The sequence below is a fragment of the Symphalangus syndactylus genome, chromosome 2, assembly GCF_028878055.3.
Source record: "Symphalangus syndactylus isolate Jambi chromosome 2, NHGRI_mSymSyn1-v2.1_pri, whole genome shotgun sequence".
NCBI classification, from domain to species: domain Eukaryota; kingdom Metazoa; phylum Chordata; class Mammalia; order Primates; family Hylobatidae; genus Symphalangus; species Symphalangus syndactylus.
In genome coordinates, this window is record NC_072424.2 from 143,015,964 (window position 1) to 143,042,473 (window position 26,510).

At 36.7% G+C, this 26,510-nt stretch overlaps 1 protein-coding gene across 6 annotated transcripts in view; it reads right to left on the reverse strand.

The window, feature by feature from the left end:
- Positions 1–26,510, reverse strand: part of PDE10A (phosphodiesterase 10A) — a 667,471-nt gene that overhangs the window by 210,682 nt on the left and 430,279 nt on the right. For all 6 annotated transcript variants that reach the window (XM_055269337.2, XM_055269326.2, XM_055269348.2 and 3 more), the window contains one exon: positions 1,423–1,551. In XM_055269337.2, the coding sequence (XP_055125312.1) occupies positions 1,423–1,551 (129 nt within the window). The remainder of the gene's footprint in view (positions 1–1,422; positions 1,552–26,510) is intronic.

Consider the following 26,510-nt stretch of genomic DNA (forward strand, 5'->3'; position numbering starts at 1 on the left):
AACATTTTAATAACAATTATACATTTTTATTCATTGTTATTAGACATTTTAGAACTTTAAGATAATACCTTTTAACACTAATAAAATTTCCCCCAAATAGTATTTTTGTGTTTTTAATATAAAAGTTATACAACAAACCTGCTAGTTCTGTACATGTATCCCAGAACTTAAAGTATAATTTTAAAAAAGTAGAACAGTCAAAAACACATATAAAATTGTCACAATAAAAACAATATTCACAGAAATAAGTTTAGCCAAATATAAATCCATTTGAAACAAAATAAAAATTATACTACACTATTCAAATCAAACAATCCAATATATTAATATACATTCAATGAGGAAAAAATTATTTTTCCCATCCCCTTTGAGCCTCTAGTTCTTTATTCGTGAATATAACTGCTTCTTAAACAGTCTGCATTAAAAATACACGTTTCAGAGACAAAGAGAACAACATGCAAAGAGACTCCTACTGTAGAAAGCGACTTTGCAGAAAATTTAAACCACAATGTGCTTAAAATGCCAGGATCTCAGAAGTTAAAACAGTGGTTCTCCACTCCTTTTCTTATTTCATGAGAGTTTAGGTCAAAAAGATGTCCTTGTTCTTTTTTTTTTTTTTTTTTTGAGACGGAGTCTCGCTCTGTCGCCCAGGCTGGAGTGCAGTGGCACAATCTCGGCTCACTGCAAGCTCCGCCTCCCGGGTTCACGCCATTCTCCTGCCTCAGCCTCTCCGAGTAGCTGGGACTACAGGCGCCCGCCACCACGCCCGGATAATTTTTTGTATTTTTAGTAGAGACGGGGTTTCACCGTGTTAGCCAGGATGGTCTCCATCTCCTGACCTCGTGATCCGCCAGCCTCAGCCTCCCAAAGTGCTGGGATTACAGGCGTGAGCCACCGCGCCCGGCTGATATCCTTGTTCTTTTACTGACAGTTTACTGACGACAGATCTTCTAGAGTCTGAGTGTGAACGAAAGTCAAATGCCAAGTCTACAGTGCTTTCCCAATATAAAAATTGTTTTTATATTGGCTTGTTTTTGTAAAGGATTTATTTTTGTAAAAGACTTCCCTTTGTAAAATATAGTATCTTTGAAATATATACTATGAATAATGTTTATCTAATCACTAAAAATAATCCTTAAATAAAATCAATTATAATACTGACTTCTGCATTTTTCAATATGCTTGTATCTTAATCAACTGAATTCTCAAGATTTGCCAAATTTTTATTTTTAATTAGTCAAGGATCTTTCTTTTGTATTTATTTCTTCTCTAACTTAATCTTTTTAAATGGAATAACTGATAGAATTACAATGTTAATGTTTGTCTACTTTATATTTCACTCTCTAGAATATATTAAATGCGTGGTCTTTTGCCATAAGACAGAAAAAGTTGGTTTAAAATGAGATCCACATGAGATCTTACCTTCTGATTTGTTGTTCTTCCTCTTTAGCCATTTCTCTACTGTCTCTGCACTAACACTTTCAGATACAAATTCATCTAATACCTGGGGGTGAAGAGAAAGATATGCCTTCACTTTTTCATCTGTCAAACCTGTAAAAAAATTGAAAAGAATAAAATTCACCTATACAACATCTTCATATCAGTGAAAGGTATAATATCACAACACATTATGCTAAGACGCAGCAACCTCTCATCTAATGGAGAGAGGGCTGCAAAGAGCAGAAAGGGGAAGTTATTGCTTAATGGGTACAGGGTTTCTACTGGGAGTGACAGCAAAGTTTTCAAACTAGACAGGTGAATACTGCCCAACATTGGGAATATACATTATGCCACTAAATTGTATGCTTAAACCAGCATTTAAAATGGTTAAAACACCATTTTTCATATATATTTGTGTGTGTGTGTGTGTGTGTGTGTGTGTATGACCACAATAAAGAAGAAGGTAGTTAGTTTAGCAGTTTTAAACTACAGATATTACATCATGTTACATAGCTGTTTCTAACAATAAATTTCAGAGTTACATATGAACCAATGCCAAGATCCAATGCTGTACATTAAGGCTTACAGAGTACTTATTTTTTCGGTCTATAGTTACCGTAGATTCAGTGGTCAAAGCAAGTGAAACTCTAGCAAGAGTAGTAAACAGGAAAATCTAGCCCTGAAACATTATAGGTGCTAAAAATTGCTTAAAAAATAAATGAATAAATTATTATCTTTTATTGCCTTACAACACAAATCCTTCCTTTTTCTCAAAGGCATTAAACCCAGTGGTATAACTAATGTTCAGTTCAGAAAAATCTTGACATTTGTTCATTAATATTCTGTGTATGTAGTCAGTTTCACTGAAATACTTTTCATAGTCTAATGATAAGTACTGAATATACATAAGATTTTCAAACAAAGTATTTTCACATGTTTTCATATCTCACATATAAAGTGTATGTTTTCAATTTGGTGCTTTGTGCTGGTATGCCATTTCATTAAACAATCCCAAACACAAACAAGCTTTGAATAATTATCCTTCAGTGACAGAAATTATTTTTACTACTGTATCTTTTCTGTGAATTATTTGAATAAATTACCCTTTTTAGGGATGGTTAGGTTAAAAAAAAAGGCAATGAAAAATTGTACTCTGAGAAAGAAAAGAAGGAAAGGAAGCATATCTTTATGACTGCAGAGAGTAGGCTGTATGTTTTCCCAAACAGACAAAGTAGAGAATTCATATGTGTTAATTAATTCTGCTGGGAACTAAAGTCACAACTGTTGGGATTCTACAACAGAATGGCATAACTGAAAAGGAAAATGACTTTTTTCAATGAAATGGTAGTTAAATATTCAATTTAAACAAACACACACACACACACACACACACACACACAAATAGAGTTGTATAAGACAAATGAAAATAAGACCTCTGGCTATATTCACCCTGCAAAAGAGCCCCAGTGGTGTAAAATTCAGTTTAAGAAATTCTATAAAATGCTTAAGACAATTGACTCAATAAAGTAAGTAAGTGCTCTCCTGACACAGCAAATTATAGTCCCTAAAAACAAAAGGTGCAGGATACTACAGTAAGCTGATAGCATACTTGACCTTAGAGAAGATAGATAATGCAAATTTCATGCTCTCTTTAGGTCCTCCATATTCAATATTGATTCCTTCTTAAAATTTCTTTCTGCCACTCCCATGACACAAGGCTATAGAATTCTTATCCTAACTTTCTAATTGCTCTTGAATTCTGCTTTCTCTTCAACAATCCATAATGATGACACCAAAATCTAAATCAGGAATCTTAACATATTTTTAATCTCCAGTCTAGCTATTTTCCCATCACCTCAAGCTCCATCTTAAGTCAAAACTACATGAATTATCTCCTTCTCTCTTCTTCCCAAGGAGATTTTAACTCTTGGTTTTCCTTTTTGTGTTACTATTACTCTACATTTTCCCAGAAACTGAGGCTGAAAAATATAGTAATAACTGATTCACTCCTCTTTGTCATCTCATTTCATCTTAGTGCATTACCATAGAAGTCATATTTGCCAAATTACATGAGATAAAAGATATGCATCCAAAATAAACAAAAAAACACTCTTTAAACTCAACAATAAGAAAACAATCAACCCAACTAAAAAATGGGCCAAAGGCCACTTCAGTAAAAAAGATACAGATATGGCAATAAACATTTTAAAAGATGCTCATTTGTTAATCGTGAATTGAAGTTAAAACAAAAATGAGATGCTATTACACACCTATTAGAATGGCTAAAATTTAAAAAAAAACTGACAGCACCAATTGTTGGCATGGATGCAAAGCAACAAAAATTATCATTTAATCCTGATAAGGATGCAAAGTGCTACAGTGACTTTGAAAGACTGGCAGTTTCTTACAAAGCTAAATAGAGTCTTTCTGTATGACCCAAAAATCACACTAGTAAGCATTTACCCAATGGATATGAAGACTTATGTCCACACAAAAACCTGCATGTGAGTTTTTTTGGCAGCTTTACTCATAATCACCCAAAGCTGGAAGCAATCAAGATGTCCTTCAGTACGCAAATGGATAAATAAACTGTGATACATCCATATGATTAAATATTTCACACTAAAAAGAAACAGGCTAACAAGCCATGAAGTAACACGGATGAGTCTTAAATGCATATTGCTATGAGAAGAAAAGCCAGTCTAAAAAGGATACATATTATACAATTCCAACTATACAACACTGGAGAAAAGGCATAAGCTGTAGAGGTAGTAAAAAGATCAGTGACTACCAGGAGTTCAAGGGGAAAGGGCAAATTATGAATAGGTAAAGTACAGGGGATCTTTTAGGATGATGAAACTATTCTGTAAGACACTATAATGATGAATACATGACACTATGCATTTGCCAAAAATTCTGTAGAACTTCATAGCACAAAGAATAAACTATCATGTATGTAAATTTTTAAAAACTCAGTTACAAGGTCAGGGGGTCTTAGGATGGAAAGCATAATGCAACAAAAGAATCTAAATGTATTACACATGTAATATAAAACATATAAAACAACCTCCCTGAAGCGGGTGGCAGAGGATAAGGTGCTAACCTATATAACTTTGAAAATAAGTGGGGTCTGTGAGACTAAACGCAAAATAAACTGCACATAAGCACCACACTCTAGTTGATAAAGTTGTTGTCCCAAGAGCGTACAGTTTGACACTGGTCAAGTAAACAAATGAGTGGTAGACGGTGGGAACAAGATTTCTCAACGGTAGAGTGAGATGTTACAGATAAACAAAAGGAAGAGTTCAGAATGATCCATGTCATAATGAATTAAAGTTGGAGATATCAGTGAACTCTTGTATGACAATACAAATAAAAATGGTTACATACAGGAATATTGGTAGATACGTATATCTCATAAATACACACAAGTCTCACTTTGCTATGTTAGCTGAGAGGGCCTAGAAGCAACAATATCCCAGTATAATTGCATACATATAGCACCTAGAGCTTGGTTGCTACTATCAGTCTACAACAAAAGGAACCAAGACTCCATGAAGAAACAGCTAAATTTAGGATAAGAACAGAAAATACATAAGCTTCGAGTAGCTAATGATTTAAAATTTGCTACCAGTAAATCGCACAGACAGACAAATATAGATAACTATTCCAAAGTAATTGAGTATATTTGAATGAGTACATTTTAAAATATATCATTCCTGCTAATAAACTACATCCTTTCATCTACATAACATTTTGCCAGAGTGCAAACAGATAAAACTAATTAAACTGACTTTCATCTTCATTTCATTTTTCAACACCTGGCAGGAGTACTGATGAGCAGGGGCTGGTTAAAAGTAATAAATGATAGACGAGAAGCACACGGGTATTGATAGACTGAATGATCAGGGTAAGTTAGGAAAAGCTGATGAACTTCGTTAATTTTCGCAATGCAATTTGCAAGTGCCCATGGAAAATGTCATGAAGGCTTACGATCTAAACAAAACCAAACTGAAAAGCAAAGTGGTACATGTAGTGGTTAGATTTAACATTGACCTGAAGATATGTAACAAAAGGCATAATAAAGACCGATGAATATTTTAGTAAAGATAATTGCTTCTATGGCTAATAATTCAGCCAGCAACCTGAGGGGTAGATAAGAATTAACTTTATTTCCTTGCTGAGTAACCCTTTTAAAGAAATAGATAAACACCACATCAATATCTCTACTTCAACATTTTGACATTGAGCCATAGAGCAGTGATGAAAAGGACTGGCACCTTTGAGTTTCCATGGATAGCAATGCAAAATATCAGTAAAAATAAATAACATCAACAATGATACATTTTTATATCTTTATTTTTAAATACAGTAGCATTGAGGCTACTTTTCTTCTGTCTTCACAGAAATCTTACAAGCTTCTCATAACGTAACACATTATTATGCTACCCTTTTGGTGTTTGCTTTCTGCAAGCCACAAACTTAACTTTCTTTTTCAGATGAAGATTTTGCATATGTACGCATATGTATAAATATACATTTAAAAACTTTTATCAAACCACACAAAAAAATATAATGGTCCTATGTACTCAACAGCCAGCTTCAACAATCACAATTCATAGCCAATATTTTCCATCTCTACCACCTACTCGCCTCTGATATAATTTCAAAGCAAATCCAAGAAATTATTTTAATATATTAATATATTTCAATATGTATCTCCAAAAGATAAAACTATTCTAATCATAAATACTACCATCACACCTAAAGAGAAATTAGTATTTTTAATTTCATCAAAAATATCCAGGCTTTAAGTCTCTATTTTTTTTTTTTTTTTTTTTTTTTTTTTTTACAGCTTGTTGGGCTGAACTAGGACACAAGTAAATTCAACATGTTGCAGTAGTTTGGTATTTCATTTTTAAAATTATATTTAGGTCTCTTTGGTCCAATAATATTCCCCTCCATCTCTTACTTTCCCCCATTATAACTTATTTCTGAATAAAATAGGTTTTTAGTCCTATGGTTTACTTCAATCTGGATTTCTTCTGACTTTATCCCTGTGGGGTTTAGCATGTTCCTAAGCTCTCTACATTTCTTGAAAATTGACATTAGATCTCAAGGCCTGAAGAGATGTAGGTTCCGTGTGGGGGTACAGGCAATTTGGCCAGTGTTACTGCACACTTCCGTCAGAAGTTTTTTGTAATGTCAGCAGCATTAGTGGCTCTTGAATGATTAATTCAGTAGGGCTTGACAATGGTGATTTTCCTCATTCTATCATGCCTTCTTCATTTATTAGCTGAAATAATATGAAGAGAAACTTAGCTTCATCTACCATGTGGTTGTCCAGTGGGACAGTTCATCTAGATCAAACAAGACAAATGCTTAATTTGTTCCCCTTTGTTCACCAGTTTTGAAAATAATGAGTGGATACAGTAACATTCTCCCATGGATTAACAACTAAAAAATAACAGTATTACTAGGAAACCATATATTTGAATAAATTTGATCTGTTTCTTCCATTGTAACTATTGTCCTTAACTGGTGCTCAAATTGTCCCATCTTGCAGCCAGGTGGAGGAGCCTCTTCAAGCAGATTCAGTCATTCTGACAAGAACCTAGTAGATCTCAACAGCTTGCATCCTCTGCTAGTATGAGATATCTTAGGTTCCTCTTGTTCATTTTCTGCCCCAGATACAGATTCATACATATTTTTCTCAGGATCTCTAGTTCCTTTCAGTAAATAGAAGTATTTCAATTTCAGGAAAATGGAACTAGATTACATAATCATTCACTGTTCTATCACACAACAAACATATAAGTGGGTTTCTTTATCCTTTAAGATATATAACCACTACAAATATACAAGTTATTATGGTTTTTTCTGTTTTTGTTTTTGTTTGAGACAGAGTCTCTCTGTGTCACCCAGGCTGGAGGGCAGTGGCATGATCTCGGCTCACTGTAACCTCCACCTCCTGGGTTTATGGGAGTCTCCTGCCTCATCCTCCCGAGTAGCTGGGACTACAGGCACCCGCCAACACGCCGGCCAATTTTTTGTGTTTTTAGTAGAGATGGGGTTTCACCGTCTTAGCCAGGATGGTCTCGATCTCCTGACCTCATGATCCACCCACCCTGGCCTCCCAAAGTGCTGGGATTACAGACGTGAGCCACCGCGCCCGGCCGCATTATTATGTTTTAAAGTCACTTGAAATATTGAACTCTCTCGTGGCTATGTCACCAAATGAATGCAAATTAGATTCATTTCTGATATATCTTTAAATGTGTCTTTATGACAATATATTATCCTAATAAGCTAAAGCCTTTATTATTTCTGAAGTCTTATCACCTTAATATCTATAAAAATTATTTCCTTTAAAAGTCAGTTTCAAATCAGAGGCTAAAGAATTATTGTTTTACTCATTCTAAGAAATAATGTTAAATTAGTAATCACAGGTACTAAAGGATCTAATGTAAGAATTAGGAAAAAGCATTTTTCAGTATTAATTCTACCATTTTAATTGTGGAGAAAGATCCCAATTTTGTGTCTGTATTAATTTTAAAAACCAGTCAAAAGCATATGGCAAGTTATCCAATATACCATTCCTCCTCTCCCATCCCATTATGCCTCTCCCCCATGACACCTGAGTTCTGGTTCCTGCAATTCCATATCACAGTGCTTTTACATGCCCTAAAACAGGTCTTCCTCACCTTAAAAGAATTATTCTCTGCCACATTAGGTATCTTACCTCAAGCCCTCTGTCCTTCCTCAATCACAGAAAACGGAAAATATATTAAATTTCCATTATCTCACAGTAACTAAACTCAGCTAGGTTAGGAAAAACCTTTAAAAAAATTCTAAGGTATACGTAACCAATAATCTTTTATTTATTGTAATAATTATCTCAATTTTATAATTTCTTCTGTGCTTAGCCCAGATACAAACAATAAGTAAAATCATTGTCCGCTTCTTACAGTGTCAGCCCAACTGTAAGATAAATTTGGGGGAAAATACCACCATTTCATGCTATTAATCACTGAACTATAATAGTCCAGTTATCAAAGAACAGCTTGAACTGTGAGGGGGCTGAAATGCCTGTCATATGAGGAGTGGGTGAGTGAGTACAAATGATTAGGTTGAAGAACACAAGATTCTTGATGGGCATTGCTGTTTAATCTGAATGTTATTAAGTAAAACAGGTTAAGATATTTTTGGTTTATTCATTTCTTGTTTTCTTTTTTTCCATCCATAAACCCAGGGGGCAAAACTAGAATTAATAATTGAGGAAGTCAGATAACAATTCAACTTCAGGCAGAATGTTTAGGAAACAAGGCTTCTGTAACTGGAATGGGCTACATGAGCAGACAGTGCATCCTCCCACAATTGAAATGCTCAATGAAAGGAAAATCCAATAACTTTACAGAACTTTCACAGCGTGAGATGGTTTCATATTTTCCAAACACCAAGAGATAAGTATATATATGCATTTACGTTAAAAAAATCTTATTAGTTTCAAAAGACAATTCCAAAACATATACCAGAAGTAATAAACTTTCTTTATATTTCTGTATAAAATTGTAGAAACTTAATAACAAAATCTGTCAAGTTAAAAGAAAACGTATCTTGTGTCATACTAAGTAGTGTTATACCACCACACTGCCCAACAGCAATGCTCTTGTTAACTTGTGTGTGTGTTCTCCCAAACTGCATACAATTGCGCTAGGCTGTGTGCATATGCATCTATGTAAAACCTTCCTTTATTTGTCCAAAAGCAAATGAAGGTCAGCAGATGCATAACTTTAAAATCAGGGAAGTTTGCTTTCAGAATCCCAAAATTCAACTTTATACACCTCCTTCTCTGTATTTACCTCTCATGCATCTATACTACAACTGTTTCACCTCCTTCCCCACTAAAAAGATAAAACAGCTAATAGCATTTGTTAATAACAGTTGGCCTACTTTGAATGCTCTCTGCATATAAGACACTATGTTATACACGTTACACATACTAGCCCAGGTAAGCCTCGGAGAACTAAGTATGTGGCACACAGAAAATGTTCAAAATATTTACTTAATAAATGAATTATAATCCCCAAAATATATAATAGGAAAATGAAGCACAGAGAAGTTCAACAATTGTAGTAGTTTTCTATTGGCCACAGAAGCAATAATTAGGGTTGGAATGAAGACACAAGCCCAGGATGCCAGCTCTTAAGGCCAAACTTCCTTGTGTTTCTTTACACTTCCTCCTGTCTGAGGTTATTGCACTTTAACAGGAGTGTTATTGATCAGGGATAGCTCCAATTTGGAATTACAATTTACATATATTTACCAAATTATAAATTGAAATATCTGACTGCTGATCTCAGGCTTTGATAAAGAGATGGAAAGAAATCTTTGCAGCAGAAGCCCCCTGGAGACACAAGACTAATCTGAAAATAAGTCTAATTGGGGGTGGAAAGGGAGCGGTCAGTAGCAATGACGCCACTTAGCCCCATGCTTCGCCCATTTCATTCCTCCAGCGTGCCAAGCCCTTCCTTTCCTCTCTTCTTCCATGGTCTTCACCGCTATCTGCCCTCAATCCCCTCCTCTCTTACGGCTCAGTGAGACATTTAGCCAATTTAAAGGCAGTTTCACCAGAGCTACCTTCACTAACCACACACTCTCCACTCACTGCACTATACTCTCATTGTACCCTCCTCCTCTTACACTTCAAGACATTCATCACAAGCTGAAATTTCTTACTTATTAGTAGGAATTTATTAGACTTCAGCCTCTTCAGCTAGACTATAAACTCCATGATCTGTCTCATTCTCTACATAGCACAGTGCCTGGCTCTGGGCAGAAAAGGGGTTAACACAGCAGACCTGACAGTGCTCTCCTATGTAGAAAGGCTGCCTGCAAGGTCAGCCCTTGGCTGACATCAAGGACTTTGGCTCTGGGGGTGCTCCCAGTCAACAGTTAACTAAAGACCAGGCCACTGTGCCTAGACTGTGCATTTGTGCAAACAATATGGGTTCATGCTGAACATCTGCGTTCCTTCTGGGAGTCTGAAAGTTTAGAACACGCCAGGCAGAGGGTGTGGACCTGACCAACCCCCAATAAGAAAACTGGGAATTGAGTCTCTAACATGCTTCCCTGGTAGGTAACACTAGACAAACATTGTCAGATGTCACTGCTGGAGGAATGAAGGTATCCTCGGAAGCCTGTGCCAGGTCTCTCTTGGATTTCACCCAGTGCACCTCTTTCCTTTGCGGATTGTGCTTTGTATCCTTCGGCTCTCATCAAGCATAGCCTCGAGTACAACTACATGCCCAGTCCTGTGAGTACTTCCACAGCAAATCACCACACTGAGGGGTAATTCTGAGGACCCTAAACACAGAGACTGTCATCAGTTGAACTAATCAGTAATCCTTTGTCTTGTATGATTTCACAGAAGACTAAGAAGGGGGTTGTATAGGTTTGATTGCCGAAAACTGCCCAGTTCACAAGATCACAGACGGACCCACGAGGAATCCCAAATCCTACAGCAAGCACCGGAGCAAAAGACCCCTCCTCTCATAGCCTGCTGTGCCTACTTAAATTCCCATTCCTGCCCAAGCCTAGATGAGATTCTTTTCTTTCTCTTACTTCTATCTTCACTTTCCTCTTTTCATCTAAAGAGTTTAAATATGTAATATGTCACCCTTTACATAAAACTTCATGAACATAACAATTTATATAGCAGTTCTTTCTAACCACTTACTGATTAAGGGATAGATAGGCTCTAAATTTCTTTTTTTTTTTTGGGGGGGAGTGTTTTAAAGGCAAAGTCATTTATATGGAAATGAATGGAGGTTAACCAGGTGACAGATGTAAACAGTTTTCACTATCATTAAAATAACTTGAAAGTTTTGATAGAAACAAAGAGATGTTTCTTTAGATTTTGGTTAACTCGATAGACTAGTACTGACACCATCTTTAACCAAGAAGGAAAAACAGGAAGCAAACTAAAGACAAATGCCTTATAATAACTATCCTTGTCCCCAAATATATCACCTAAAATAATTTCTTTCCATCCAAGTACATTCCACTGAAAGAGAATTGGCCTGTGGCCTAGAAAGCAGTCATTTAATGAGCCTTGGTTTAATATACTGCCAGTATTCTGACCTACATAATTGATTACCTATTTCACGTGAATTAACAGCCTAAGGGATGCCTTAGCTGCAGAGAAGGTATTGTTTCCCACATTCATAATTTGCATTTATCAGAAGATAAATTCCATACTGCTGCATTTCTAAACCAAAGTGAAATTAATTACTTGCTTTCTTTCCTAAGAACACAAATGAAAGTTTCTTTTAACTGAGAAAGTCAACTACAAACTTGAGCTGCTCAAAGTGATAACATAAACATGAAAAACATTTTTTGATAGAACTATTAAGAGTAAGCTTAAACCCACCAAAATTTACCCTTTCTGTGACTCAGAAAACCTATCTCCACAGTGAAGTCTCAAATGGAGACAAGACATGCGGGCACAGGTTATGTTATATAAAGGATTTAGTGCTCCCATCCCTTTAGCATAAATATAGTTCCAGATCTACAGTAACTCGGGGGGGACTGGGGGTTCTGAGGCACCAGATGCTCAAATATAGGCTATTTTCCTTAAGAAAGTCACTTAAATGTCTTGAACAATACCTCGTAAGCATAGGCAACCAAAGTAAACATGGACAAATGGAATCACATCAAGTTAAAAAGCTTCTGCCCGGTCAAGGATACAATCAACAAAGTGAAGAGACAACCCATGGAATGGGAGAAAATATTTGCAAACTATTACTCTGACAAGGGATGAATAACCAGAGTATATAAAGAGCTCAAACAACTCTACAGGAAAAAAATCTAATAATCCAATCAAACAATGGCCAAAAGATTTAAATAGACATTTCCCAAAAGAAGACGTACAAATGGCAAACAGGAATATGAAAAGATGCTCAAAATTACTGATCATCAGAGAACGCAAATCAAAGCTACAATGAGACACCATCTCACCCCAGTTAAAATGACATATATTCAAAAGACAAGCAATAGCAAATGCCGGCGAGGATGTGCAGAAAAGGGAAACTTTGTACACTGTGGTGTGAACATAAATTAGTACAACCCCTATGGAGAACAGTTTAGAGGTCCCTCAAAAAGCTAAAAATTGAGCTACCATATGATCCAGCAATCCCACTGCTGGGTATATGCCCAAAAGAAAGGAAATCAGTATATCAATGAGATATCTGAACTCCTCTGTTTGTTGCAGCATTGTTTACAATAATAGCTAAGATTTGGAAGCAACCTACATATCCATCAACAGATGAACGGATAAAGAAAATGTGGTATATATACACAATGGAGTACTATTCAGCCATAAAAAGGAAGGAGAGCCTGTCTTCTGCAACAACATGGATGGAACGGGAGATCATTATGTTAAGTAAAATAAGCCAGGCACAGAAAGACAAACATCACATGTTCTTATTTATTTGTGGGATCTAAAAATTAAAATAGTTGAACTCATGAACACAATGAGTCAAAGGATGATTACCAGAGAGGCTAGGAAGGGTAGTAGGGGGCTAGGAGGAGGTAGGAATCGTTAAGGGGCACCAAAAAAATGAACAAGTGAATAAGACCTACTGTTTGATACCACATCAGGGTGACTATAGTCAATAATAACCTACCTGTACGTTTTAAAATAAAGAATGTAATTGGAGTGTTTGTAACTCAAAAGATAAAAGCTTGTGGGGATGGATACCCCATTCTCCATGATGTGCTTCTTTCACATTGCATGCCTGTATCAAAATATCTCACGTACCCCATACATATATACGCCTAGTATGTACCCACAACATTTAAAAAAAAATTTTTTTCAAAAGAAAGTCACTTAACCCTATAAGCCTCACTGTCCTCATAAACAAAAGATGGGCCCCAAAACAGTACCTACTCCATAGGGTTACAATCCATGCAAACATCTGAGCACATACTAAGTGACTGGTGACAGTTAATTCAATAACATCTATCTTCATCAAAACAGTAGCACCATTATATTAAGAAATATTATGAAATTAAGATTGTGAGAGAAATGCCTTCCTGTTAGAAAAGACCACGCTACTGTTTTAGATACAGTGATAATAAAATCTCTATTTACTTATATTTAAGAATATTTCATCTAGGTGTGTCTCAGAATAATTAATGGTTTAGACACATCCATGATGCTTATACTGAGAAGTATTAAATCCAGAAATTGTCTAGCTAGCCATCATATTAATTGGAATGTGTACCCAAACACTAACCTCAAAGATACCAAGACAGTCTAATGTGAGAGCTTCCAGGCAGAACCCACAGAGATGGGTGCCCAAGGCTAGATCCAGCCAATTTGCTACAAGGAACAAGCCAGAGGAATGTGAAGTCAAAGACAAGTACAGCTGACACTTGAACAACAGAGGTTTGAATTGCACTGGTCCTACGTGCTGATTTTTTCAATAACTATACTGGAAAACATTTTGGAGATTTTCAACAATTTGAAAAAAACTTGCAGACAAACTGCATAGCCTAGAAATAGTGAAAATTTTTAAGAAAAAAACAGGTATGTCATAAATGCGTAAAATATATGTAGAGACTATAAGTGTTAATAAACTTATGTTATTGATAAGGCTTTTCTGTCAACATTCAGCTATTTGTACTTAAGTTTTTAGGGAGGGAAAAGTTATATGCAGGATTGAGCTGGCGGGGTCAGTACCTCTAATCCCTGCATTATTCAAGGGTCAACTGCATAAAACAACACTCCACAGAGTGCTGGCGGTTAAGACCAGCTTAAGGCAAATATTCAAACTTGAGAGCTGAGCTTACACGAAACAGTCAACGAATCAAAACAGGGGTAAAAACAGGAAAAGAATAAGGGGCCAAGGGTTTGGTGAAAGTAATACAACGATGTCCAAGGCTTCTGCCTTGAAGACAGCTGCGATGGACACAGTTCCCTTCTTTGTACTGTGACATAGTTCAAATGGTTCTTGAGATGTGCTAGCTAATTTGGATTAAAGAGAACAATAGTCACTAACTTTGAAGGTAACAGATATGTTATTACATTGTATGATAACATTAACCAAATCACTAAGACCCAACTCTCTGTCACCTGAAAGTGAAAGGGAATTCTCAAGTGCTGGACAATAGCCATGAAATACAAGTAAGTTAATGCTAAGTAAATACATTCTGCACCTCAGCCACATACACACAATGAGCCTGTGGACAAGCGTATCAGCTACGAAAGGGCAAGTACAGCCTTGCCTGGGAGCCTAGAATCACTTTCCACGTTTAAAATAATACTTTAAAATCTATGACTGTCTACTGAGATTTTCAGTAAAGCCTTGATAAATCTTAAAGAAAAAAAAAAAATTCTGAGCCGGGTGCAGTGGCTCATGCCTGTAATCTCAGCACTTTGAGAGGCTGAGGTGGGTGGATCACCTGAGGTCAGGAGTTCGACACCAGCCTGGCCAAATAGGCAAAACCCTGTCTCTACTAAAAATACAAAAATTAGTCGGGTGTGGTGGCATGCGCCTGTCATTCCAGCTACTCGGGAGGCTGAGGCAGGAGAATCGCTTGAACACAGGAGACGGAGGTTGCAGTGAGTTGAGATCATGCCACTGCACTCTAGCCTGGGTGACAGAGCAAAACTCCATGTCGAAAAAAAACATTCTGATAAATACTCCCACAGAAATAAACCTTATAGTATCCACTGTTTTAAGAGAGATTAAAATACGTTAAAGAAGAAAGATAAGAAACTAGGTTTCCGGTAGTATAATTTAATCTGGTGAGAAAAGCAAAAAATGGAGAAAAGAGAGACCAAAGAAAGAAACCTACATACAGATTCACAATTAATAACCTTCATGATCACAGTTTCAACTGGGATTTAAAGAAAGCAAGAAGAATAACAACCATAATTTCTTATGGCCATTTAGTAAAATATTGTTTAAAATGAACATTATCATTTATTTAAAGACCTTAAAAATTATACTCTAAAAGTGAATGCCATATGTTAGGCATTCTATAAACTATTCCTTTCCACTTATCAAAATGCGTTTTTTAAAAATCATGATATTCATATACAGACTTGAAACAAAGAAAAATCAAAGAATATACAGGTTTTCTATATAAATAAGCTAAGTCATATTTTTTCTCTCTTTGCTAGCAAATATACCTTCTTAAAATGTTTGATTATCAATTCACCCGAGAATTTTTTTAGACTTCCTCTATAAAAGGATATTACTATTTATATTTCCCCAATGCAATGTAATTCATTTAAAAATACTGTGAAGTCTGACTATGAGTCAGCCATTATACTGTGTTTTAGGATGAATAAGGGAACCCAAAAAACAAAGACAAATAAAGATTAATAGTTAGATGGATAACCATGCTGCAAGGTCAATAAGGGTACAATTAACAGAAACATGAAGTATAGCTGATGCGCTTAATTTTAAATGTTGAGATTCTTTTTACTCAGTATGTGTTTACTGAGTGCCTACTATGAATCAGACATATCTTGATATGCAATATATAACAAACAATATGCCTAACCTATGGAGTGTGGCAATTCCTCAAGGATCTAGAACTAGAAATACCATTTGACCCAGCCATCCCATTACTGGGTATATACCCAAATGATTATAAATTATGCTGCTATAAAGACACATGCACACATATTTACTGCAGCACTATTCAAAATAGCAAAGACTTGGAACCAACTCAAATGTCCATCAGTGATAGACTGGATAAAGAAAATGTGGCACATATACACCATGGAATACTCTGCAGCCATAAAAGAGGATGAGTTCATGTCCTTTGTAGGGACATGGATGAAGCTGGAAACCATCATTCTCAGCAAACTATCACAAGGACAAAAAACCAAACACCGTATGTCCTCACTCATAGGTGGGAATTGAACAATGAGAACACTTGGACACAGGAAGGGGAACGCCACACCGGGGCCTCTTGTGGGGTGGGGGGACGGGGGAGGGATAGCATTAGGAGATATACCTAATATAAATGACGAGTTAATGGGTGCAGCACACCAACATGGCGCACGTATACATATGTAACAAACCTGCACGTTGTGCACATGTACCCTAGAACGTAAAGTATAATAAAAAAAAATTAAAAAAATAATGGAAGCACCATAACAGCTATTCAAATAAAATAAATAAATAAAATTCTCTTTAGTACCGGCTAAGCCTAGCCAACAGAAACTGGTGACAAATTATAAATAATGAAGCAGTGGGATATGTCAAAGGTGACTCCAAGTTTCTAGCTTAGGTAATTGACCAGGCAGTGATGCTAGAACATGATTAAAAATATAGAAGGTCGTGAAGGATTCATGGAAAAGACAATTGTTTTGGTTTGGGATCTGCTTAAATGTAGTTGCCCATGGGACGGCTATATGGTTATTTCTAATAAGAAGTAGGAAGTAAAAATGTACAGCCGAAAAGAAGAAAATTGGGGCTAAGTGGGATACATGTGGAAGTCATCCAATTTGATAATAGCTGAAGATGTACAAATGCATTATATTTCCCAGGAATATTGAATCGTATCCTATGTGGCAAAGAAAAAGTGAATTCTCATCTTTGTCCTATATTATTGGTTTAAATCATAAAAGAAAATTACATACTGTCTCAGTAGAAATATTTTTAATTCCTTCTAGAACAATTTGGAACATGTATGAGAATATTATTTTCAACGAGATTATACAGTAAGCCCATTAATAAATCCCTTCTTTATTCAAATCATCAAGATTGAAAACCACCAATAGAGTATCTCACAGGATAACGTTTTGTGGTAGGCAGAATTTGAAGACAGTCCCTGATATGGTTTGGCTCTGTGTCCCCACCCAAATCTCATCTTGAATTGTAGCTCCCATAATTCCCACGTGTTGCAGGGGGGACCCGGTGGGAGATAACTGAATCTTGGAGCCAGTTTCTCTAGTACTGTTCTCGTGGTAGTGACTATGTCTTACAAGATGTGATGGTTTCATAAGGGATTTCTACTTTCACTTCTCTTTCATTCTCTCTTGCCGCCGCCACGTAAAAAGTGCCTTTCACCTTCCACTACGATTGTGAGGCCTCCCAAGACGTGTGAAACTGTAAGTCCATTAAGCCTCTTTTTCTTCCCAGTCTCAGGTATGTCTTTACCAGCAGTGTGAAAATGAACTAATACAGTCCTCAAGACTTTTCCCTGATGTCCACACTCTGCATGATCTCCAGGACTGTGCGGATGTATTTTACTTCCACAATAGCACATGTTACGCTACAGGTTGGTCCTAAAATAGGAAGATTATCCAACTGGGCCTGGCCTAACCAAATGAGTCCTTTAAGAGCAGATAGTTTTCTCCTGTTGGTGGCAGAAGTTCACGATTCAAAGCACAAGAAAGATTTGAAGACTCGTTGCTGGCTTGAAGATGGAGAGCCATATGCTAAGAAATGTAGTCAACACCTAGGAGCTAAAGAGACCTCAAGCTGACAGCCAGTAAGAAAATGGGACCTTCAGTCCTACAACTACAAGAAACTAAATTCTGCCAATGACAAGAATCAGTTTGGGAGTGGAGCTTTCCCCAGAGCCTGCAGAAGAGAACTAAGTAAGGCCAACGCCTTTATTTCAGTCTTGCAATACTCTGAGCAAAGAAAATAGTTACACAGGGTCTACAGAACTGTGAGCCAATAAATGGTTGGTTTAAGTCACTAAATTTGTGGTAATTTGTTACGAGACAACAGAAAACTAATAAACCTTTACAAATTGAATTACTTTTATTATTAATCCAGTTAAGTAAAAAGAAACATATTTTCCAAACTATGTCACCCTTAACTAGTTAAGCAAAAACTAACTGCTGACAGTTGTCAAGTTGTAAACAATACTTTGTTTACTGTAGGCACAAGCCCAGGGGAGAACATCTATGCTTTTGTAAATCTCATATTGAATTGTGGCCCCAAGTGTTAGAGGTGGGGGCTGGTGAGAGGTGACTAGATTATGGGGGTGGTGTTTAATCGTTTAGCACCATCACCCTAGTGCTGTCTCGTGATAGAGTTCTCATGAGATCTGGTTGTTTAAAAGTGTATAGCACGGGCTGGGCACAGTGGCTCACACCTGTAATCCCAGCACTTTGGGAGGCTGAGGCAGGCAGATCACGAGGTCAGGAGATCGAGACCATCCTGGCTAACACGGTGAAACCCTGTCTCTACTAAAAATACAAAAAATTAGCCAGGCATGGTGGCATGCACCTGTAGCCCCAGCTACCTGGGAGGCTGAAGCAGAAGAATCGCTTGAACCCAGGAGGTGGAGGTTGCAGTTAGCCAAGATCAGGCCACTGCACTCCAGCCTGGGTGACAAGGCGAGACTCCGTCTCAAAAAAAAAAAAAAAAGTGTGTAGCAGTACCTCCTTCGCTCTTTCTCCTGCTGCCATGTGAAAACATGTTTGCTTCCCCTTTGCCTTCCACCATGATTGTAAGTTTCCTGAGGCTGACCAGCCATGCTTCCTGCACAGCCTCCAGAATTGTGAGTCAATTAAACCTCTTTTCTTCATAAATTACCGAGTCTCAGATAGTTCTTTACAGCAGTGTGGGAACAGACTAACACAAAAAGCATAGAGTTCAATGCAAAACTTGATTAAAATCATGTAAGCCAAAAGAATCACAAATGCACCATGAAAAAAGAGAAATAATAACAAAAACATAACATTTGTTGCTGTAAAAGGGTTGCATTACATTTTTTTCCAGCCTAACAAATTAATGTGTTTCGAGTGTTTTAAGATGTAAGTCTTAATTGTAAACTGAAATAACCAATAACCAGTTACTGGTCCTAAAATGGGAAGATTATCCAACTGGGCCTGGCCTATCCAAATGAGTCCTTTAAGAGCAGATAGTTTTCTCTTGTTGGTGCCAGAAGTTCATGATTCAAAGCACAAGAAAGATTTGAAGACTCATTGCTGGCTTGAAGATGAAGACATGAATACATCATATTTTTAAAAAATCTAAAGAACTACAGAGCTATCAAATTTTAGCATTATTATTTTTAATAGTTGCCAAATTGTAACCATTATTTATCAAATTCTGGTAGAGAAATAAGAGAAAGTTTTTTTAAATCATTAAATTTGAATTTCAGAAAATAAATGTTGGCCAGGTGTGGTAGCTCATGCCTATAATCCCAATACTTAGGGAGGCTGAGGCAGGAGGATCACTTCAGCACAGGAGTTCAAGACCCATCTGTGCAACACAGCAAGAAATGAAAGCATCTTCCTTGGGAGCAGAACTAAATGACTAGACCAGCATGATCATCATTAGTTTACTAGATATACTATATCTATGCATTATTTTAATAATTAAGACAATTACAATGTTAAGATAGTTCAAAAGATATAAACCAAATTCATATTTAAAGAGTATAATTTGTATTATGTATAAAATAGAATATAGCCTGTTATTAAATCTATATACCTGAAGTAATGAATTAGACTTAAGTAGACACAAAAGGTCTCAATTTTCCAACTATTTTACATGAAAACAAAGACACTAGTATTAGCTCTTCTCAAGATAATTTTCAGATGAATATTATTTAAACTACAACTTAAGACAAAGATGAAAAAATCTAGAGAATATCAAAAGAAAGTCCTAACCATTAAAAACAGCAACTAACAATTCTTCAAGACATGTTTGATTACTTTTTTTGTTTAGCATCTACATTCCCTAGTCCTACCACTTTCTTCTCACCTATGCGACAATCTGAGTCACAATTCTGTTTTCCAAGTTTCCTTGACACTGCACTGCTCCACTACTGCCCTGTACTGACCATGTCATAGTAGGTTAGCAGGGAGATGGTTCTCTTATCTACTAGGCCTAAAGATCTTTGAGGACAGGAGAATTGTCACAGTCAGATTAAATCATAAGTTCTCAGCTGGGAGAATCTTTAGTCCCCCAAGAGACATCTGGCAATGTCTGCTGACATAATGGGTTTTGGTTGTCATAAGAGAAAGGGGGTACCACTGACATATAGTGACATCTAGTGGGTAGAAGCCAGCGAGACTGCCCAACAACCTGTGGTGCACAGGAAAGCCTCCTACAGCAAAGAATTATCCACAGAAAGCATCAACGGTGCTCACGTTGAGAAATCCTGTTTTCAACAAGTGTTTGCTCATATAATGTGGAATTTATGAAGACAACAAAACTGTATAAAATACTGCAATTAGAATAATTTCAGTACTTATTATAAAAGTATGGCACATAAATTAAATATCCCACAACCAAATACAGGAAAAAAAGAAGGGGGAGGGGGAGGGGCAGGGGAGGGGCAAGGGAGGGGGAAAAAGCAAAAAAGAAAGAGAGGAAGGGAGAGAGGGAGGGAGGGAGGGAAGGAGGGAGGGAGGGAGGGAGGGAGGGAGGGAGGGAGGAAGGAAGGAAGGAAGGAAGGAAGGAAGGAAGGAAGGATTTAGTAATGAGATCAAGATGTTACTATACTATTGCACTGTAGGTAAATAAACTTAAGCAATTTGCTTCTAATTTCCAATTATACGGAAACCAGGGGCACAAGAAAGCATCGATGTTCAGCACTGACAAAGAAACTAAGTATAGACATCATTTCTTGGTACTGCCCCTTACAGCTGAATGTTTCTTGAGTGATACAGCCTTTCTTACCTATTTATCTAACCTATAAAATAAAAATTATACCTCTAACTCATGGCTTTCATGAGAATTAAACAATATATGCAAAAGACATAAACCATGGCTCAAAAATGGTAGATACAGCCGGGCACAGTGGCTCACGCCTGTAATCCCAGCACTTTGGGAGGCTGAGGCAGGCCTGATCACTTGAGGTCAGAAGTTTAAGACCAGACCGGCCAACATAGTGAAACCCTGTCTCTACTAAAAATACAAAAATTAGCCAGACATGGTGGTGTGCACCTGTAATCCCAGCTACTTGGGAGGCTGGGGCACAAGAATTGCTTGAACCCAGGAGGTTGAGGCTGCAGTGAGCCGAGATCACGCCACTGCACTCCAGTCTGGGCGACAGAGGGAGACTGTCTCAAAAAAAAAAAAAAAAAAAAAAAGGAGCTATAATGATGATACAAATGAAAACATACATGTACCTACAGATATAAACACAAACCCACCTTCCTCAGCCAGTCACCCCCTTCACCCTCTCCCACTGATCATGGTATTCAAAGAGAATAAACTATTATTTGTGATTTCAACAAAAGGATTAAGTTAATAAAAAATTGCTTAGCCACAAAACCCTTGGCTGGAATTTCTCTTCCCCTAAAATCCTCAATTCAAATACATATCCTTTAAAATAAATATTTAGAGTCAAGATTATTAACTAGTGGATTTCCAAGGACAGGTTTCCTGAGGAGTCCAAGACTGTTCCTCAAAGCAGAGCTGTTTAGAGAGTCAAGAAACATGAGAGCTGGTGCTTGCTCCTTATTAAGAAAAGACTGGGGATTGAAGGTAGAGAGGCACCCAAGGCTCTCTAGTCCTGCTGCCCGTCCTTAAGCCTACACAAACGCAAGAGGGAGAACAAGGACTGATAAGACCCCTTTTGACAATCTTAGTTAGACAACAATGAAATGTTGTTGAAAACATCTTCTTAATACAGAGATTACTAAGAAATGGTTGTTTTCAATCTTGCATTAAGCCAATTCAAACTTAATAAATGAAAATATCACCTATGGCCACCTGCCCTGGTATATTCCAAGACTACAGGACATAGTTATAGCTACCATAGACATGTTACTTCCTTGTCTAGTCCCATGCCCCAATGAAGAATTCCCATAACACATTTTATACTTCTATTTGTTTACATTTTATACAACGCCTCTCCCATTTTCTGAGAGTAAATTTCTATATTAGTGAATGCTAAGTAACTGACCTGGAGCTTGTCTGGCACCAAATACATCTTACTTTAAACATTTTATTTTCTGCTTATAAAATAGAAATAACAATAGATGAATCAAGGTTTCTTCCTGAAAGTGAGAAGTTAACTAACTATTCCTCTCCAATATTCTTAACTAAAGTGGAGCAAGAGAGTAAGTATAAATAGCTAGAACTGGGCTTATAATAAAAATCTGCCCAAAATGTGTCAAAAACTCTTCTGACATTACCACTGTAGTGTCAAAAGGGGAAGATATAGCATGGCATACATTGAGAAGTTAGGAATTCCCTTAAGGAAATGAAACTGATTAACAATATTGCAGGAGAAACACACAAAAACGTGTACTAAGGTCTTGCAAGACTACGGATAAGATCTACTGATAAGAATAATTTTACTGAATCAACCCAAATTCCAGATTGTAAAAATCAATATGTATAGAAATTCTGAGAATACTTTATCTGTGTAATTTCATTGCTCAATGGCACATATAAAATTATTATAGCTAAGAACCAATATGGAAAATGATGCCAAAGTCTTAGAAAAAGAAGAAAATCTGGAAATCACTAAATACTTCATTTTATAAATGAGGAACCCAAGGCCAAACAATGAGTCCAAAAAAGCTAGAGAGTAGACCAGATGCCCTATCTCTTACTGTAACATCATTTCTCCAAAAGAATTCTAAGTCTTTATTTTTCCATTAAAAAAAATTCTGGCGAGGCACAGTGGCTCAGGCCTGTAATCTCAGAACTTTGGGAGGCTGAGGTGGGCGGATCACGAGGTCAGGGGTTCAAGATCAGCCTGACCAACATGGTGAAACCCCGTCTCTAATAAAAATACAAAAATTAGCCAGGTGTGGTGCCACATACCTGCAAACCCAGCTACTCAGGAGGCTGAGGCAGGAGAATCACCTAAACCTAGGAGGCAGAGGTTGCAGTGAACCGTGATCATGCCACTGCACTCCAGCCTGGGCGACAGAGTGAAACTACGTCTTTAACTAAAAAAAAAAAAAAAAAATCCCTCCTGGCCCTTCTTCAGTCTGTTTGTGGCTTTCAAACAGAACGCTGAGTCCCACAGTGTTAGTGATGATCAAGACATGTCTTGAATCTAATGCTACAATACACTGATAGGTTAGTATAAACTCTCTGGTACAAAAGATTGCACAGAGGAAATATTTTGGACAGAACTAAAGATGTTTTTTAAATAATGAAATGTTTGCACCTCTTGAATAATCTATGGAATGCTTGTGTGGGAGAATTATAGTAATTCTCAATGCAATATATTCAAGCTTAAGAGAATAAGTAGAAATCAACTCAGGTCACTTTCAAAAAGCATTCAGAATAACAAAAAAAAAATGACAATGCAGAGAGTTCAAAGGGCCTATCCTTCCACAAAAACACCAAAAACCACGCTAAAACTGTCAAAATCAACTTGTCAGAACTCCAGAAAACAGTCCAACATTTCCAGCAACCAGGCAAATATTGAATCCAGAAACAGGCAACCTAAAAACAGTAGAAGACCTTTGCAGCATTTTAATCTCCCTTTGCCCCACTCCAACCCCCTGGTTCAGCAGCAGTCTTGAAGATGGCAGTCCACATTCCCAGCATGGGAACTTGGTCTCTAATTTCAGAGGGAACAGAGCAGATCTTGTTCTCAAAGAGTCTTGTTTTCTATTTTCATCCATCTGACATTAAGTATATGACTTTGCTTCACCTAACTCAGAACTCTCTCGGGAAGAAAGGTGGTTACATGGAAAGTGATCCTGATAACACTTCTGAGAGCAAAAGACTGCAGCTGAAGCCAACAACAGACATACTGAAACACTGGAAAGAAAAGCTTGGGAGAGATATTCTTTTAGGGGAAGTAAGGCATTGAAAGCTCTGGCATATACCAGAGAATTTAGAAAGCCACATGCATGCCCGGGGAAGGATACATGCTCAAGAAAGACCCGAGAAAATACTAAACCCTCAAATTCTTACCTCTGGCTGATGTTTAGCCTCAGTGAGAGAGCAGGAATTGGAGGCTATGGCAGAGCTGTGAAAAGCTTGGCTAAGCACTGAAGGCCTTCCCCAGCCCAGAGCCAATATGCAGAGATGGACGGATTATTTTACCTTTTATTTTTATTCCTTCCTTTTATGGCTCTAAATATTCAAGAAAATCTCTATCAACACACCAACTAAACAAATTTAAAATAACAGAGAGTTCAGATACCACACAGAACAAAGAATGCAATTAAGTAAGGTAGTTTATAAAACAGTCAACAAAAACAGATTAGAGAAAGTCACTAAACAATTAAACAACTACAACCCACAGTAAGAAACAAAAATAATAAAGAGGAGGAAAATTTGTTTTACAGAGCTGTAATATTCAAAATGTCAAGTTTGCAACATTTGCAACAGAAATCTATGAAGCATGCAAAGAAGATCGTATACACAATTCACCCACACACACAAAATGAACAGAAAGTGTCCCGGAGGAAGCACATATGGAACACACTAAAGACTTCAATCAGTTGTCTTAAATATACTCATAGAGTTAAAGGAAACCATGGACAAGAAGTTAAAGGAAACCAAGAGATTATTGTCTCAAAAATTGGGAATATCGATAAAGACACAGAAATTATAAAAGTAATCAAACAGAAATTCAGGTGCTGAACAGAAAAATAATTGATCTAAAAATCTCACTAGATAGTTTCAGCAGCAGATATGAGCAGGCAGAGGACTCACTTCAGCATTTTTTTTAAGACAGGTCTACTGGTGACAAATCCTTCACCTTTGATCTTGAAGGTAAGTACATGGAAACTATCCAGATGGACAAGCAGAAATTAAATACTGTGAATCTATACAGATGGACAAGCAGAAAGAAAAAAAGAATGAAGAAAAATAAACAGGGCCTAAAAGAACTATTGCATATAAACTATAAGTTTCCATAGAAGATCCAATTTAGATACTAAGACAAAAAACACGTAACAGGTTGAAATTGAGAGGATGAAAAAAGATATTCCAGACATATAATAACCAAAAAAGAGCTACATGTCTTAGCTAATGCAAAAGAACTATGGGATACCATCAAGCATATGCATAACAGGAATTCCTAGAAGGAGAGGAAAAAGAGAAAGGGGTAGAGAGATTATTGGAAAAAATAATGGCCAAAGAGTGCTAACTTTGATAAAGGACATTAATCTATACATCCTAGAAGGTTGATGAGCTCCAAGGAGGATAAATGCAAAGAGATCACCAACAACACATGTTATAATCAAACTGCTGAAATACAAAGACAAAAACAGAACCTTGAAGGCAGCAAGAGAGAAGCAACTCACCACATAAAAGGGAGCCTCAGTGAAATTACGATTAACAGCTGGTTTCTCAGAAGAAATTATGCAGGCCAAAGGCAACAGAATGAAATATTTAAAGTGTTCAAAGCAAACATAAATGCCAACCAAGAATTCTATATACAACAAAATTACCCTTTAAAATATAGGTAGAAATTAAGAAATGTGCAGATAAACAAACAGTGAGGGAGTTTGTCACCAATTGACCTGTCCTACAAGAAATGCTAAAGTGAGTCCTTCATGTAGAAAAGAAAGGACCATAGTAACTCAAAGCAATATTAAGAAATAAAGAACACTGATAAAAAAAAACAACTACACAGGCAGATACAAAATCCAGTATTACTGTATTTTGTTTGTAACTCCTCTTTTTATCCCTATGTGATTTACAACCAAAATGCATAAAACAAAAATTATAAGTCTCTGTTACTGAGCACAGATGTAAAAATATAATTTATCCACAAAATAAAAGAGGAGGAACAAAGTTGTATAGAAACAGAGTTTCTGTATACAGATGTTCCTCCACTTATAATGAGGTTACATGCCAATAAACACATTTGAAGTTGAAAATATCATAAATTGGAAATATGTTTTCAATTTATAAAAGGTTCAATTTACAGTGGGTTTATCCAAACATAGGCCCATCATAAGTCAAGAAGCATTCTGAATGTGTATCACTTTTGCACTGCTATAAAAAACACACATAATCAGTAAAACCACTGTGACTCAGGGACTATCTGTACTATTAATACTAAGTCGATATTAATTCAAAATAATTTGTTGAAAGTTTAACAGGTCAATTGTAATCTCCAGAGTAATCATTTTAAAAAAACCTAAA